At 47.4% G+C, this 18344-nt stretch overlaps 1 protein-coding gene across 1 annotated transcript; it reads right to left on the bottom strand.

Annotated features, from left to right (window-relative positions):
- Positions 1–325: 325 nt before the first annotated feature.
- LOC126517417 (prolyl 3-hydroxylase 1-like) lies at positions 326–18307 on the bottom strand. Its single transcript, XM_050167137.2, has 7 exons — positions 18098–18307; positions 16416–16559; positions 12434–12529; positions 11649–11799; positions 10309–10429; positions 4837–4912; positions 326–1353 (listed from the first exon to the last, which is right to left on the bottom strand). The coding sequence occupies exons 1-7, from the start codon at positions 18305–18307 to the stop codon at positions 1111–1113; spliced, it is 1041 nt and encodes a 346-aa protein (XP_050023094.2). The 3' UTR covers positions 326–1110.
- Between the last annotated feature and the right edge of the window lie 37 nt (positions 18308–18344).

The following is an 18344-nucleotide window of genomic DNA, read 5'->3' on the forward strand; positions in this document are numbered from 1 at the left end:
CGTACACCTAGAAACACTCTAACCGCACTATAGTAGTGTTTTCTACTGTATTCTGTTATCGCGTAAGTTTTAGTTTGTCCGGTATTCTGGAAAGCGCAAGCGGACTGGGCGTTTTGCCGGATCAGCGGACGCGCAAGCGTGGACGGCCTGCACGGTGCAGCCATCTGGTGGCGCAGAGCTCGACAAGACAATTACAGATAATATTGCAGTATTCAAGTGTATTTTACTTTGCTTCTGGCGTAAATTCTCGGCAGCAGCACGATTACGATTACGTTGGGTAGTAAACTTATAAATAAATAAATTAAATAATTAATTATTTTGCAGGCTGGTTGCTCTAGAGTACGAGCTCTAGAGCAGGTTGCTCTAGAGAACGTAGATTTCGTATGCATGCGTACGTTTCGACTTTTCTTTTTCGCGGGCATAGTCTCCTTCGTGAGAGAAAAGAATGCTCTAATTAGCACAAGGGTACAACCGCAACTTATTTATCCATCTTTTACAAGCGTGCAGTGCTGTGTTTGTTGCTAGTGCTTTATCTGACTAGCCCCTACCATCAGAGCGAGAGAACTTTAATTATAGTTATAGATTTGCATGGCTAAGCAAGCTTCGTTAAGTAATCCGACTTCGCGCTCAAAGCTCTCATACCCCTCAATGTGTCCCTTCTCCCAGTGGCAACAACACACATTAAAGACTTGAGAGTGCTGGCAGCCGACACCACGTGTTCCGTGTACCCAATGTCCAGTTCGTTTTGAGAGATTTATTTACACCAATATAGGTCAGTAAATTCCCCATGTTCGATATCGAAACTATTTCAGTTTATCCGGGTCCATTTAAAAAAGAAAGCTCGTGTGCAACTGTATCTTAAAAAAATGATAATCGCAAACAAACTTCTAGGACAGTTTAAAATATCCTGAAACGTAAGTGACGTGGAATGCCGGAAGAGCGTAACAAAGACGTTTTCTTCTGACTCGTGTTTCGATACGCAAAACGGCGACGCGTCGCCGCGGACATGCGGGCGCGCAGAAGAGCCCCTTCACCTACTGTCACGACCTGTCTTAAATATCGGGCAGTCTACAGAAGCATGGCCGTTCCGACGACGTTTCGGCCAAGTAGTCAGTCCCTTTCCATTTGCCAGAGAAGATCCCAGCGGTCGTCGCGCTCCGAGACGTTCCGCACGCGGCCGTCGATGTCCCTCAGCACGCTGTCGAGCTCGGCTCTGTGTTCTTCTTCCTTCCGGCGGGTGTGCGTCATCCAGACGAGCAAGGCGCATCGCTTGCCGGTGAACACCGGCAGCACACCGTGCGCCGTCTGGCTCGCGAACGACACCATGCGGCCGCACTTGGGTCTCACGATGGCCTGTAGGGTGGCGTAACAAACCGTTCGCGTTAGAGTAACTGTCGTCGTCGTCGTCGTCATCACCCTCGTCAGCAACAGGAGCACTCTATTAATAAAAACCATAGTGTTTCCTACAATATACTTGAGGGAAGTCTGGCACTGCTGCAGTCGCCGACCCACCATGGGAATGAAGCGAAGTATACATGTATTTGTGTGATCTTCGTGCTTGCGGATTCAGTATTTCTTGTGACTTTGTTTATTACTCTTGATATTCCTTCGTTGTCGTAAATTTCAGAGCAGTGTATACTAAATGCAGAAGACGCTGCGAACACGCACAATCGCTACTAACTGTGACGGTTCAGCTTGTCGAGGTGGCCAAATCGAAACGCGCCAAGCGTCTCAAGGCACTTGCATGACCGCGACAAATTCATAAATGCGCTTCGCATCGCTTGTCGATGCGTGCGTCCGTGGCTTAATGGCCTCAATATCAGGCTTCTGTGCAAGAGGTCCTGTGTTCGAATCCTGCCGTCGGACAATTTTAATAATGTTTATTTCGAAGTCAAGCACGCAAAACGCTACGTGAAAAAGTGCCCCGCTGCTGTGGTTTTACCAGATACCACTAAGTTGCGGGGGAAAATCTGCGTCGGGGAGACCGGCCGCTGTGTGAACGACCGAAATGAAGGAACACGCAAGCGATTAAAAAAGAACGGGATATGAGCGCCCATTTTCCTGCGCATTGCACATCGTGCTGTTGTAAGCCACGCTCGTCTGAGGTGACAATTCTAGGTAGTAGTAGAGATAAAAACCACGTGGGAACTGCTACAGGCTTATCACCTTCGTATCAGTGGTCAACTTTGTGTTAATCGAACATTAAAAGTTATATTATGGGGTTTTACCCGCCAAAACCACTTTCTGATTATGAGGCACGCCGTAGTGGAGGACTCCGGAAATGTCGACCACCTGAGGTTCTTTAACGTGCACCTAAATCTAAGTACACGGCTGTTTTCGCCTCCATCGAAGTGCGGCCGCCGTGGCCGGGATTCGATCGCGCGACCTCGTGCTCAGCAGCCCAACACCATAGCCACTGAGCAACCACGGCGGGTAGTTGAACATCGGTTTCCTTATGTGATCCGGAAATGAAATTGTTCGGTTTCACGCCAACAAGATGGACCTGTCGCTTGCTGGTTGCTGCCCCCTGATGTCGAGAGTGTGCGCGGTATATATGTAGGAAGCTTTGCGCCTAATAAACAGTTGCAAGTGTAGCACCGCCCTTCTTTTTCTATGCTGTCTGTCACTTAGAGTCTTCCTTTTCCGGTTTTTCGTGCTACATTACCATGTGTCCAGCAAACGCCAACTCGCCAGAGAAAAGGTTATTGTGCTGAGTTCTAGTGGGTCTCTCTTTTTTTTTTTCTGCTTACTCTCATAAAAAGTCTTGTCTAAATGTGCCACGCCTGACACCGATTTTCTACTTGCGCAAGTTCGCAATTTTAGTGTTACTTTATTATTAAAATTCCTAATCTGCCAATATATAATGTGATAACCTGCAAACGCACGCACTGTTGAATTCATGTAATCTGGCGTGTTACTGATGTATAATAAAAAGATAATTGGTGCTAAGATTGTCCTTTGTGGTGCTCTGGAAGACAGCTCTGCCCAATTCAATTGCTGACTTTCCATTTCAACGAATTGCTGTCTACATGAAAGATAAGCTTTTATCCAGTTTATAATACTGACAGATCCGATAATGTGCTGTAGTTCGCTTAAGAGCTTAAGATGTGACACCCGGTCGAAGGTCCTTGATAGATCTAAAGAGATTACATCAGCTTGCCCACAGTCATCACTTGTTAGAGCGAGATCACGCACAGTTTATATCAACTGCGTAACCATAGACAGTCCTTTTTGAATCCATGTTGGTTGTTGTTAAGCAAAGGTCACGATGTGTTTATTATCTATTCGAGAATTTTGAAACATTCGCAAGTTAGCGAAATTGGTCGGCAATTTGATGGGCTTATCGGGTCACCTAAATTTATAACCGCTACAATATTTGCTATTTTCCAGTATTTACGCACGTCATACGATTCTGTCATCGTGCAAAAAAAAAAGCGGGGAGGAGATGGGACTGGCTTCATTACGGGCGTAGGTAATTTTACAAGATAATGAAGAGACAGGCAAAATGCTATGCTGCAATAGATAAAAAAAACTGATTAGCTTGCGCAGGCTTTGTGACTATCCCCCCCTTTTTTTACCCTCCATTTGAATACCCTGTCCCGAACGTGTCATCGGCTACTGTCTGCTAAGGGATGCCTACTGCCTACTAAGTGGTGGTAATGGTAAATCTAGGGGGAAGAAATACTGGTTCGAAATGTTTTTATTGATCTACTCTTTTTTCGTACTTATTCACTGAGAGAGTGGCGCTGTATAATTCGTTTTCTTTCTGACTCCCAAAATCCAGAACCCCCGCCTCCCTTCAATTGGGAAATGACCCATATAATCCCCATATCCAAGATATGAACATATGCAGATACCATAAAAACCTCCATGTTCCCCATATATCATACGGGGAAAGGTTTATATGAGTATATGAACATATTGGAGACCATGTTGAAACCTGTATGCTCTCATATACCATCATAATGAGTATCTAAGGCCTAACCTTTTCTCACAACCATCTTGCATATCATCGCGTACAGATCATCAGCATAAATTTCACGTTCCTTTTTCCAGAACCAATCACTTTTTTCTGTCATTCATTCTAATGACCAGAGAGGAATGGAACGCTTACCCACTTTCATTGTCAGTATTTCTGATCCATCCTTACTTTAAAGTGCACTGGAAAACTACATTCGACGATTTATTCCCTCTACTAGTCATTCTATTGCCTTTTGCTGATCTGTTCTAGATATTGCTGTTTATTATACGCGGTTTATAATTCTTCACTGTCATTTCTATTTTTATTAGTTTACTTCATCGCTGTCGGTCAGCCCTACGCATTAATATGTCTGTTAAATTATGGGGTTTTACGTGCCAAAACCACTTTCTGATTATGAGGCACGCCGTTGTGGAGTACTCCGGAAATTTCGACCACCTGGGGTTCTTTAACGTGCACCTAAATCTAAGTACACGGGTGTTTTCATTTCGCCCCCATCGAAATGCGGCCGCCGTGGCCGGGATTCGATCCCGCGACCTCGTGCTCAGCAGTCCAAGCATTATTATGTCTGTATGAATTACTCCTGCCACCTTCTGTAACGCCATATTGGCCTTGAAGGTATGAAACTAAATTAATTAATTAATTAATTAATAATTTAATTAATTAATTATAAATTATTTATTAAAATATGGGGCGTACCGCGTATAATGTACGGTACAACATATCAGTCTTTATATGAGAACTGCGCATCTGCGATACACAAGCCGAACTCTTGATTTCGTGTTTATACGCTTGTTCCGAGGCCAGCATATCACACCTTTGTACAAAGCCGTCCGAAGACAAACTTTTCGACTCACCCGAATGCTCGTGCGAGGCGTCTTGGTGAACACGGTTTGGCCTCCGTGAAAGTCGCTGTTCAAGTAGATCACTGCGCTGCACAGTTTGCAGGAGAGAAGGAACGTGACCGTCACTATAGAGCTAATGGCAAAGCACCTTCTTTAACAACAACGGTGGTGGAACAAGGGATGTGTCACACTAGAGACGACGTTTCGGCGAGGGAACTTGTCTTCATTAGGACCTGACGAAGACAATCCCGCTCTCGTCGAAACGTTGGCTAGCGCGACTTTCCTCGTTCGACCACTGGTAACCACTTCAAGCCTCAATCTTCTTGCGAACCCCTGTCTTGTCTTGGATTTCTCAAATGTCGATTGCTAAGCGCACTTAGTCACCAGTTATGACCCGCCGTGGTGGTGCAATAACTATGGCGCTCGACTTCTAAGCACAAGGCCACGGCTTCGATTGCCACAGAAGGCGGCCGCATTTCGATAGGGGCGGCAAAATAGAAAAAGACGTTCATGCACTATCAGCGTCGAATGAAACGTGAACAGCGGAGCGCGTGGCCCAAGCGTAAGTTAAGGTATCGTGCGCGCCGTCCAGTCATCACGTGATCATCGACAGGCACGCACATCCGGTTTGGCCGCACCGCGCGGTCCACCTATAGTGGGATATTTTCGCTTTTGTTCGGGTTCTCGCATATGAAAGGAAGAAAATAAAAGAGAACAGAAGCTGAAAATATTGCAGTTTACGGCGAGCATTATCGCACAGTTCGCCGAAGCCATAAGTGCTATCGGCGCGAACTGCGATGCCCGTGGTGCACTTTCCACCGTCATCGTGAGAGACCGATTCGCTCGTGCAGTTTGGCACTTGTGCGCCGCGTTCAATCTTTCAGTCGGCAAACTTTTGCAGTGCGGTATCGCTGGCAGCCGCGACGGTGGCCGGCGTGGGCGTGCCGAGCACGTTCGGCCGTTTGACTCCCAAATGAGCGCAGTGCGGTCAAACCGTGGATGTGCGCGCCTGTCATTGGTGGTGGCTGGACGGTGCGCACTACACTTTCAGTTATGCCTGGGCCACGCGCTCCGCTGTTCAAGTTTCATTTGACGCTGATAGTACTTTCACATTTTGATGCAGGCTAAAGAACCCCAGTTGCTCAAGCTTGACACGTAACCTCCACTCAACGGGCTCTCTAGCAGCCCGAGTACTGCTTTGGAACTTTAAACCCGCGAATCGATCACTGATTTTGAACGATTGTCGATACATCTACGTGGCGTAGCGCCGTACCAGCGCAAAGAAACGCGCGTACTGGGCCACAGGCTGCAGAAAGTGCGTCGCGAAAAGAGGCGAATGGCAAGATATTTTTTTTTTTCTGCCGCAATGCGAACGTAGTTGTCGGAGATATATTTGCGCGCCGCATGTAGCCCATCCAGAAGACCGTCGAATATCGGCCGATTATTCTAGGAGCTGGATCACCGCTGAAAACTAGCGCACTCTCTCGGCATCCCTGACCGCGACCACAGTGGCTCCAGCTGGGAGTGAATCACCAGATTTCCGAGGTGGCAAAGACGAATGAGGCGTGGCCGTACCAACGCTGGATGCGTTTTGTCGCGAGCGGCTTTCCGAGCTTTCCGCTATAGTGTGGCCATGTATCTTTATTGTTATATACATTTCTTAGAATAAAGCCTGTACAGGGTGTCCCAGCCTTCATTCACGAAGCTTGAAGAAGGACCACTCTACGCGAATGTAACCAAGTTCACGTTGTTCGAAGTTAGGAAACCGCTTGTAAAGTTCCTGACATTTATTGAGCTAATTAAAAGTAATTAGATATTTTTTTTATTGTTGTTGTTCTAATTGTCACAGTGTCAAATAGGGAGTCATATACGATCGGAAGAGAAGTCAAAATGAGATTTTCTAGGAGCATGCACATCGCCTGTTTATTTTTTCCTGCAAAGAGAGAAAGCCCGCGCAGTATGAAAACTACGATGTAATTAGCCATATTCATACCTGCCAACTCTCACGATTTGTTCGGGAGACTTCCGAATTCCAGCCGATCTCCCCGTTTGTACGGACACGGCCATAAATCTCTCGAAAAACTGCCCTAACCTCACAGCCACACAGCGAAAAAAAAAGAGTGCATCATGCAGCACAGCCGCATCGTAACCGACATCATGTGACAGGTAGATAGCCAAAGTCAGATTTAAATCCAATCAATTTGTGTGTAGTCAGTTTAGGCTTAACTCAGCTTGCTTCTGGTGGAGACATGCGTTGAGGAGCGCGCGTGAGACAAATCTCCGATTTGCGTTCCAGAATTACCGGTATTTTTTGGGTCGGCTTCGCCGCTTACATTTTGGTGAGGCAGTGAAGTATACAAAGAATGCAAAGGGGCACTGTGTTCAAGCACGTGTTCCCGAGTTATATATATGCGCGCATGCGCCGTCTCCGGTCACATTACGAGCGCTGAAACGTCTGATAACTGTACTGGCTGCCATTCAGAGCTGTTCCTGACGTTTCTGTAGTGAACGCAAAAGAAACAAATTGACCGCCCTTCTCCTACTGTGAAGAGCGGTGCAAAGCGAAGCTCGGTATCCGCGGCTTTTCGTTGTCCTAACGCCTCGGCTACGCGCTCCCTCAATGCGAGGTCGGCACGTCGACGACGAGCCCTTTCTCGAGCGAGTTCCCGGCCGCGTTTATCAAACGCTGCCTGTTCTTCGACTGAAAGCGCGACGCGCGGCGCGCTCCCGCTGCGGTTCCTTCAACGCAGCCTATTCTTCGGCAGAATGAACCAAACGCGGCCTCCCCATCTGGCCTGAGGGCCTGAACTGGCGGGAAACGGCGGGCGCGAGGCGATCGAACACGCGATAACACCCTTTTCCTCCACCGGAGGGAGGGGACACCTGCGATTGGCGCGCTCTTGGTGCTGCATCTACTTCTTCATGCACATAAAACCCCGCTTTAAAGGTGTGGTATAATGAACCTACAGTGGCTGAATCGGTTAGCGTGGGGTTCCCGGAAGCCGGTGGTACGAATCCGAACCCCGACAAGCATTTCTTTTCGCGCGGCTTGGTTTCTTTTTCTAACGGCAACACAAACACCGATGCCGACACGAGTGAAGCAATACAAGCTTCGCGTATAAAGAAAAAGCAACCGAGTAGCACACATCGCCTGGAAAGGCCGAAGATGCGCAAGGCAGTGAAAATTCACGAAGGACTGAGGCAAGGGTGTGTCGTATATACCAATTTTTGTTTACGCCTTACGTTAAGGGCATATAAAATGCGGCTGAAAATATTCAATTAGGTTTTCATTTGTCTTAAAACCGTAACGGGAAACTCGGGCAACGGCGGGTCCCTGGGCTAGTGCATGCGAACTACGTAGTTCCACTAAATGACAATGCTGGGAACTTACACAGGCCCGTGGATACGGGTGGCAATGAAGAAACATATCTCGGTGTGAATTTTAGAGCCGAGAAATCGGAAATCGTGGTCCTTAATGAAGACGCAAGTAGTGAATCGGTATCCACTGCACATCAAGTTATACTCATTTTCAAGTTATATAGATACCTGGATGCGTCGTCGTGGCCAAAACATCTACGTCACCACATAAGAGCACACGCACCACAGAATGCAAAAAGAAGACCGCGCGGTTTGTTTGGACGCAGCGTCACCAGGGTGCTAAGCGCGAGGTCGCGGAATCAAATCCGGGCCACGGCGGCCGCATCTCGATGGGGGGTGAAATGCAAGACGCCCGTGTGTTGTCCACTGGCGGCCCGTTAAAGATTGCCTGGTGGTCAAAATTAATTCGGAGAGCCTCACTACGGTGTTGCTGCTTATCAAATTGTGGTTTTCGCACGCAAAACCCCGAAATTCGGTTCGTCGTCACCGGGGCCGCTGTACACGTGTTTGGCCCGGTATCCTGAATGTCAAAACGCGTATGTACCATCTAAACTCTGCAAGTGCTTTAGAATATTTGCTCACTGACGTGGCGCAAGATCGAAACACCATTCGCGTATACTCCTAATATTATTCTATACAAAGGTCCCATATAGTAAGTGGAACATCTTGGCAAATATGTTCGACTCGCTCAGTGTAACCTATGCGGAACAAAGTTAAGAGGATACATGGTAGCGCACACCGCGGTAGCACAGTGGGTATGGCGTTGTGTCGCTGATCACGAGCTCGCGAATTCGATCCCGCCCGCATACCGATGGAGGCGGAAGCAAAAATGCTCGTGTACCGTGCACATGGGGAAAGAACCCCACGTGGGAAACACCCCCCCACCACTACGGCATGCCTCATAATCAGATCCTCGTTTCCACGCGTAACACCCCAGAATTTAAATTGAATAATTAATACACAGTAGCAGACAAGAATATCTACCGAAGAAGCATTCCTAATTTAGTTTCGCTAAAATTGCACTAAGTAAACGGAACATATCTGCATATATGGTCCGCTTAACTGGTGGAATCCCTGCAAAACGAGATATAGGACGTCCCGCTCACTGAAACTTATGTGGAACGAGATTAAGAATGCACTAACCATTACTTTACGGCTGGCCATGCCAACACGTTTATCGAAGCTGTAATCAGCTTCCAACAATCTAAGCAGCCGTGTTTCCGAATTGTCGTAATAATGGTCGGGTCTGCCTCGACGCTTATAATAATTATTTTCTGAACTTCTGAAAGGACACGTGTTGTTTGGCGCGGTGTCCGATTCGACGAGGGAAGTGCATGAAAGTTGGCAACTCCGACTGTTGGAGCCCTGGTGGAACTTGTTGGAAGCTAGTCGGAATGTAGTTAATCATGTGACAGGCCACACTTACACTGCACATGTAGTCTTAGCATGCGTGCACCGACATAAGCAAGAAGCAACACTTTGCACGCTTTCCAGTGGGCCTCCGTTGTATACTTACAATCACCGCTCCCCGAAAATGTTTTTGTCACTGCGCAGCAGGCTCGAAGGACCGTATAGCACATATCTTTCGCACCCGTCACATGTCGTGCATCCTGCTCTACGAAATGCATGACCCAAACGCAAGGCACATCACCGAACTGCGGTAAGGTAAAAAGTGTGTGCTTGGAGAAAATCGGTACAAACACACCGCCTGCGTTTGCACCTCTTTCCTATAAACACACAGCTTACTCGTTCCCTCACTTTGGTGCTTTGAGCTACGTACACGTCATGAATTTTCACTTTATGATGGGACAACCCTATAGGAAGGTGTGATTGTATTCGTGCGGTTGCGACTAACAAAATACCGGGCCCCTCGGTTCCCCTACTTCTCGTACTTTGCGATGGGCACACATTTAGCTAGCAGATGGTGTCGGCTGCATATCCCGTGCTACGTCGCTTCCTTGCCCTTGCGGCAACAGGCCAACACAAGCGGTAATAAGCGTGGCCTCCAAGATTGCTGCGGAGTGCCGTTGCGACCTTGGAAACCCCCAATAAGTTGCGTGTTCACATTGAAGCTGGGTGACCGTAAGACGATAATAAATTGCATACCTGTAGTCGCGCCAGGACAGAGATTCCTTGTGATCGGGGATGTTGCAGGTGGCATTGTCGGCAAAGTCGCAGGTGTCCGAGTGGATGGTGTGACTCATGTCTCTCCGGCGCGCCGTGGAGTCTGCAAATTTGGCCGTTGTTTCGTTTTTGGGTAAGTTCACGCGGCGTCACAGGTTTACAGCGGGAAACGCTTGTGCTTAAATATGATTCTTCTTTATCGCGTGCGTAATATCCCAGTGTAATAAATTTTGCCTACCCGCTGCAATAGTAGCCATATATTAGAAGGAGTTAGACAGTGTGTCACGCTACACTTACAAAATATAATGCATAATATTAGAGCGCAGCTCTTAGGCGCCAGTTGCTGCGGCGAGCGTCGTCATGCCTCGGCGTCGTAGCTCGGCGTAACCTAAAGCTCCTTAAGCTTCATAAAGTAGTGCCACGCTTTGAAGAATGCCGCCTCCTTCTCGGTGCTCTGGCCGAGGCCGACGACGCGTCGCTATTGGCCTAATAGCATCACGTGGGCCCTCGCGCCGTGCATCAGCGCCATTTTTTCTCGAGAAGCGTCTACGGAGTGGCGAGGAGCGCATGTTGGCGCCGTTGCTACGCTCGAGCAGTGTAGGCGGCGCCACGGTCGAGGAGGGAGCGTGAAAGAGAGGAGAAAAGAGGAGGAGTGAAGGCGGAGGAGGAGAGTGTCGCTACTTTAAGAAGTTTAAGGGGCTTTAGCGTAACCGAGAGAACGAGCACAGCGAAGGATGAAAGCGAATGCGGAGCGCGGGGGGGGGGGAGGGGATGAAAATAGCGGCGAGAGAGAAGAGGCGCGAGGCGGAAAGCGGAGAGGAGGGTACAGTGGAACCGTGAGGCGGAAAGCGGACGAGAGTATGACAAAAGCGTGAGAAGAAAAGCGTAGTGGCGGCGACAGTGGCTACGAGACGGTGCCAGAGTAGCGCGCGTGGTCTGGGAGGTCTGTTGGCGGCGGCTGCTGTGAATCGCGCCCACGCGTCACCCACGCGTTGACTGTCGCGATATCCAGATTAGCTATAGGCAGTCCATTTGCAACGCGGCGCACGAGACAAGATTGTCCGCGTCAGCCAATATATGGCGAAATGAAAACACGTATAGAACTGCGCTCAACCTTCCCGATAGGGAGTATTGCCCTTTTTTGCATTTTTAGCTGGTGTTGCTTCGTAAAACTCAGTTGCTAGCAACACTTTTGACGTCATTTCTTCTGCACCTCGGTTTGCATCTTTTTTTCGCGCTGCATTGATCACTCCCGCCATAAGAACCTACGTTGCAACTTGCCCGACTTTCAATGCTTTTTGAAATAGAGGCGCTTTGCTCACTCGGCATCGCGATCCGGCACTGAAGGTGAACAAGGTGCATGTAAAGCCTCCTCTTAAGCCGGAAGTACGCTTCCGTGATAAGACGAGTCTTACGGGAAGCCAAGAACAGGAGTCTGCTCGCCGTGGCATTCTCCAGGGACAGGCGTAAGCGCTGAAATAAAAAATAAAAACAAGAACGTGTGAGTGGAGTAAAAGAAAACACGTCAAGTGAATCCCATGCCGTTGTTGCTGCTGAGGTCGCGGTTTGAAACCTCACCGCGGCGGCCCAATTACGACTGGCACGGGAATGGGGCAACGCTCCCGTGTACAGCGCGTTTGGTGCACATAAAGAACCTCAGGCGCTCAAAATTCGCTCAAGGTCCTCCACTATGGTGTCTCTCATAGCACCGGCGTCGACAGGGGACGTAAGCGATATCAAGCAATCGTTATTTTTTGTATCTGATTGATTGATTGATTGATTGATTGATTGATTGATTGATTGATTGATTGATTGATTGATTGATTGATTGATTGATTGATTGATTCCAGACGAACAGCGCGGCGTAATGAAATGCGCCATAGTGGAAGTATTCAAAACAGTTTCGACCACCTCGATTTCATTACTGCTCATTCAAATTTCGCTTTCCGGCGGCCGTGGTAGTGCGGCAGCACACCCACGACCTCGTTCTTCTCGTGCTAAGCAGTTATTCGTTGTACAGTCGTGCCTCTGACTTGTAAAAGTGGTGAGTATAGTGCGACGATATATACGCTGATGGTGCCGATTGCTGGTTCTATATAATACTCACATCTATCAGTTGAAGCGCGCTGATACCGACGAACAGTTCATTCTTTGTGAGAGGATGTGGCCCCGACCCGTAGCCGTAGCCGACGACTGCCGAATCCTGCACGCAAGCACGGAACTTAGCCCCTCTCTCTCTCTTTCTCTCTCTGTCTATCTATCTATCTATCTATCTATCTATCTATCTATCTATCTATCTATCTATCTATCTATCTATCTATCTATCTATCTATCTATCTATCTATCTATCTATCTATCTATCTATCTATCTGTCTATCTATCTATCTGTCTGTCTGTCTGTCTGTCTGTCTGTCTGTCTGTCTGTCTGTCTGTCTGTCTGTCTGTCTGTCTGTCTGTCTGTCTGTCTGTCTGTCTGTCTATCTATCTATCTATCTATCTATCTATCTATCTATCTATCTATCTATCTATCTATCTATCTATCTATCTATCTTTTCTTAATAAAGCAAGCTGTTAAGGAACAGTTACATATCTACACGAGGGTGGCCGAAGAAGGGCAGATGACATGTCCTTTTGTCGAAACGTTGGCTCCGGGCTCAGGCTTCGTTTGTTAACCCACCCCTGATCCCTTGGAGGTTCCATCTAGCGTAAATCTGGCGCCACATTAGGACAAACGGAACAGCGACGACAAGTTTGACGTTGATGAGGGGAACACAAAAAGCATCACGTTAGGTATTTTGCCTAGAGACCATTAGTGCCTAGAGACGTCAAGCAACAGCGTTTATTTTATTTTCAGTCTCTTCCTTTACAGCCAGCCGTCGCTGACAACGACTACACGTGACGTCACCCTAATGACCTGTTAAATCTAACCTGCCAAGGATAACCAGGCCGCCTTTGACGAGAATATATTTTCACCTATCAAAACGTAGCGCAATCTTTCTGGAGCACCTTATTCCTGTTTGCAACCTTAGTGATACAGCGGTATCTGTGAATTCTGAATATTCTATATAATATTTTTTTAACATTATGACAACTAGGTCTACGTAACCTGAATTTTTATCCTACAGGGCTCGAAATTTGCTCGGAAAAGTTCGCGGCGTGTCTTCAGAAAATTATATAAACTTCGAAACCTGAAGAACTCTCAGTAATAATGCGTCAGTGGAGCAGTTAAGCCCAACCGCTTCGTGGCGCAAAGTTCTCGTGAAAACTGTATCGCTATGGAACGGCATATCAAGGCCTAAATAGGTCACTGAATTAATATTTGATGCTCGAAAAGTGCAAACGTAGCCACCTTTAAAAATTTGTTCAACATATGAGGCCTGGTCTGGAAGGAAGACATTGTCGTCCATTCGATTGTAGCACAAATCTACAAAGGAATCCCACACTGATATACCTTGTAGCTTCGTACTACAGACGGATGGTTCGTTGGTTGTTTCCTCTACGAGTCGGATGAAGGACCATTTTCTTTTTTTTTTAAAGCGACGTAGTATATGGCTAGGGTTTCCATGCATTTTTGTTATCCGTGAACAAAAACTATCATCATCAATGGCTCATGCCCCCGTAAGCATTCATGCTTCCGTAAGCAAGCAAAATATGCAAAGGCAGAGGCTACAAGCACTCAACAAAGTGAAGCTAGCAGTGCTTAAATTCTTTCTAATCACGCATACAGCGTACAGAACAGCATGTCGAAAACTGTCGTAATCAATGGCTCATACCCCCGTGAGCAAAGGCTCATTCCCTCGCAAGCAAGCAAAAATGCAATAATTCATAGTCCCGTAAGGTTCATATGGCTGCTCACTTTGCGTGAATTAGCTGCGATGACACTACCACTGTTATCGTTGTCGATTATTTCAATGTGGTTGTGTCGGTACCGAAAAAGGAGTGGTTTACGCGTTCCGTGTTGCACACATATCCCTTGCGATGCCACACCGATCCGGCCCAACCGACCACCCAGCGGCGTACGTGCATCGATTTGACATTATCAAAGAATGTGATTGCAGTTTCGAGTGAAATAATGGCCATCGATCAAGATAATAAGTGAGTGTGTGTACCTTTCCTCACGATGACCACCCATAAAGAGAATAAATTAGTTCGTACCTTTGTTCAAAAGTACCTCCGTGTCGTGTGCTAAACAGCTTCGCTGGTCAACCACCTTCACAGAGTGGAATCGCTCATGATTTGTGCAACGATTACATGAGTTACGTTCTTGACTTTGCCTTTTTTTTTTTTCGTGACCCTTTGCTTCCTCTTGGGCCCTTCAGCAGAACTGCTTTGCAGCATCGTGAGGTCTTGCTTGTGCCACTTGTTTGATGGAAATCACTTACGGTAGGACAAGCTTAGATACAATTTTTAGGTACTAGCCCCCGAACCGTACGCATTGGTCTTCTAAGGTATTTGCTTTTTTGCTTTAAAGAACAGATTCTAAATCCAAAACCATGATCTCGATGACCTCACTTCTTTCACATGCTTGTTTGTTTGCTATCAAGGCAGATTGATTACCATAGAGTCAAGTGAACGAAAATAGTTCAAACAAGCACAAACTGATTTAGTGGTGACAGAATAACAGCGCAAGCAAGAGAGGAAGGCAAGGCAAGGAAAACTACAGGACAAGCTCTGCCTACCAATTACATTTTTATTTCCAGACCGACAACATAGCCACAACACAAGAAAGAAAGACATTAAATGAGACAACATCATATAAATTAATATAAAATAATTAGGCGGTAGGAAGTTAGAGCTCATCCTGTCGTTCTCTTTGTTTTTAGGCTTTCACTCGCTTTGTGCGTGTTATCTGTTACCGTGAGTTACCAACTAGCCTAAACACGCACTAGAAAGTTTCAGCTTGTCCTCCTTTTGCGGATATACCAGGTTACAGTAAACATGCACGTCAGGAACAGAGGTGGTAGTGACACCTCGTGACGAATTGTCCGAAAACACGTGAGAGGCTGCGGTGTTACATATGTGTTCTCATCGAAGTGATACAAACCAAAAGGGACAGCACGTTGATGATTGCATTGCTGCCGGCGCTTTACACCCATAGATAAGCAGCATCTGACCAGTGATCGCCATAACAACTCTGTGTCCTCTCTGGTTGCACTTTGCGCCGCAAGATGACGCCACCAACCCGGCTGAATCAAAACGAAAGTAAGAAAAACTCTGGAGGCGGTGAACTGGATACAAAGAGCAGAAACAATAAGACCATGGAAGTTTACGAGAATGAGAAGAAAGAAATTAGGAGGAAAAATTTGTACGATACCACAAAGGGAGTGCCTTGCTATTTGAGGCTCGAACTGGTTGCCTAGGGACAAAGACATACCGGAACAAATACTCGCAACAAGATGAGGCATGTATGTGCTGCGGCGAAAATCTGGAGACCACTCAGCACATCCCAATGGAATGCGAAGGAATTCACACAGTGAGACCCGTAGGTAACGTACACCTTCCAGAAACACTTGGATTTAAAGTGGAGAGAACTATTAACTGGTCAGCAGTCGAGATAAGCAAGAGACGTTTAGAGTATTGGTGGAAAATGAGCAGGGAAGAGATTGATAAGACCGGATTTGTTACATGCAGGCAGGCATAGGTAGCGGTGCAAGGTAGATAGAGGCGTTTTGAGGAAGGGAAAAAAGATTAAGGAGATCTACACAAAAATGGTAGAATTAACAGCATGTACAGCATACCTGATTACCTCAGGCAGGCTAGGTGATTATTTGTCATCGCCCCGTTTCAAATAAGATGTCAATAGATCATCATCACCATCTCACGTTTATGCCCTCAGTAATCAAACATAACAAGATTTGTTGTTGGGCGATTTGGTTCAGGATGCGGACAGAATATATATTGCGCTCTTTTAATTTTATTCCGTAATCTAGCATTCACTGAACGGTAATTACGTATGCGTGTGGGCTTCTTGATCTAGTGGCGCTTATTAGTGTCCCTTAGCGATCAAGTACCGGTATCACTTTACGCGTGACACCGGTACTCCAGAATGTTTTCCAATGTCGACATCACTTGAGGGTCGGACAACTTACGCTCAGCTTAAGCAGAAGGTCGCACTCCTCCTGGTTGAGCAGCCCATCGACGACCACCCTACCACGTCCATTGAGGCACACCTCGTCCAAGGCGACTCTTGTTCCGGTGCGCACGAAATAGTCGTCGCAGTGAGGAAGCTGGTCCTGCCATTACGTTTCCACAGAAAGGTTCGTGTATCAGCCACAAGCGAAAAATGTGCTGCTCTGATAGTGGTTCGGATAAAAAGCTGCACAAGCGCATGGCTTCTCGTTGACAGTAGAACTAATATTAGTAGCCCGTGGATAAAGCGATTCGTTCTCTACATTTGAACACCAGAAACCACTATTCTGGAAACGGGAGAAACGCGAGTGCTTAGGCTTCACATCCACTAGCCTCGAACTAGCGCCTCATGCCTTCGAAAGGTGCGTAGATTGACGTCGGCAACAACTGTGCACTTGGTGCGCGTGATTACGCCAAGGAGTGAGAGGGCGATAACTGCGCTGGATCGCCGTCTACCGCTCGCTCAGTCCTCCAACCTCTGACTTATTGGCCGGCAGTGGACAAATGTGAAAAAGAAGACGCGATAAGAACTATCACAACGGCTGCGTAGTCTTACGCCCGTTCCAAATTTGCAAGAGCGCGCTCGGCTCAACACTATCTCGGAGCTGGAAGCTCAGCGAGAGAAAGCTGGAATTGATTTTTTTTAAAGCTATGCATTTCACACGACCGTCGCTCTTACCTATCATATGAATACAGTCTATGACACAGAAAAAGGCTTTCTTCTCTCAACAAATCAACGCATCTTCGCCGACTTCAACGGCCCGCTCACGCAGTTGAAAATATTGAGCCTCGGGGCCATTGTGTATTACGTACACATCCCAGTATTACGTGTACTAGCTCATGTACAATCAGAAAGCCAGATTTATTGTTACTCGAACTGCATGGCATACATGATGCCATCGAGTACGCTACGCTACGTTATGGAAGTTTTCGTCGACGGTAACTCACTTGGTGTGAAAGAATTGAACTTACTAATACACTCCAACGCTCCAACAAAGACATGGAGTACGCCAAGTGGTCGAAGCTTAGCGCTACAGAACATGCGACTCAGGGTCATGTTCGGAGTCCAATGAACAAGTTGGCTGACCAAATGCCTTGTTCACCCTCCTTATCTGAGGCTACAACCGCCTAGCAACTTTCCGCCCTCTTAGTTGTCTTACGATAGCCCAGAAGTCTATTCTCATATTGGAGTGGCGTGCTCTTCTATCCCAGTGTGTTTAATTCCTTAGGGCATCTCCCTAGTGGAGACAATTGTATTCGGAAGCCTCGAACAAAAGTGGCCTCCACTGCTTCTGTCACTTGGGCCTCGAAATCAACAACTTGAGAACATGGTACGTGTGCTAAGTGCGCAGCTGCTGCGCCTACGGGGGATACTCATCATTTGCTGCGGCTGTGTCGTGGGACTCTGGGAATATCAGGTACAGGATGCTCTGCGAGGCCAAACGCAAGCCTAGTGAGCCAGAAGACTATCCCCGTCAGTTAATTGACAATGAATTAGTAAAGATAACGTTCCGCTATCTGTATCACACGAAGTTACCTGCGTTTAGTGTACTTTTTAACTTTAATCGTTAGATATATATGCCTTGCGGCAAATCCCCCGAGAGTGAATTAAACCAGCATGTGGCCCCGTGTATGCGCTTGCCTTGGGGCACGTCTGTAAGTCCGGGCTCCGGGCTGGGTCCACGCGATCGCCAAATGGACCGGCAGCGGAGCCATTTGTCCCTACAGCTCCGACGAATTCGGCGGGGCACTGGGTCACGTGGCTCGCCAGTGTGGCGTCGTCGCGACTCCCGGCAACAGCCCGTAGGGCCAGCCGCTCTCGAACGCAGAACTTGTCCTCGCGACCTCGCATATCACACGGGTTGTCCTCCGCTCCTAGGTGATTGTGG

Source organism: Dermacentor andersoni, chromosome 11 (genome assembly GCF_023375885.2).
Source record: "Dermacentor andersoni chromosome 11, qqDerAnde1_hic_scaffold, whole genome shotgun sequence".
NCBI classification, from domain to species: domain Eukaryota; kingdom Metazoa; phylum Arthropoda; class Arachnida; order Ixodida; family Ixodidae; genus Dermacentor; species Dermacentor andersoni.

What these genes read in the sequence shown, in the direction of transcription:
- LOC126517417 (XM_050167137.2), bottom strand. Translation starts at nt 18,307, where the DNA reads ATGCGAGGTCGCGAGGACAAGTTCTGCGTTCGAGAGCGGCTGGCCCTA. An exon ending in ACTTACAGACGTGCCCCAAG is followed by an intron (nt 16,560 to 18,097) that starts GCAAGCGCATAC and finishes ACGTAATGGCAG; the next exon opens with GACCAGCTTCCTCACTGCGA. An exon ending in CGCCTCGCACGAGCATTCGG is followed by an intron (nt 1,354 to 4,836) that starts GTGAGTCGAAAA and finishes GCCACCCTACAG; the next exon opens with GCCATCGTGAGACCCAAGTG.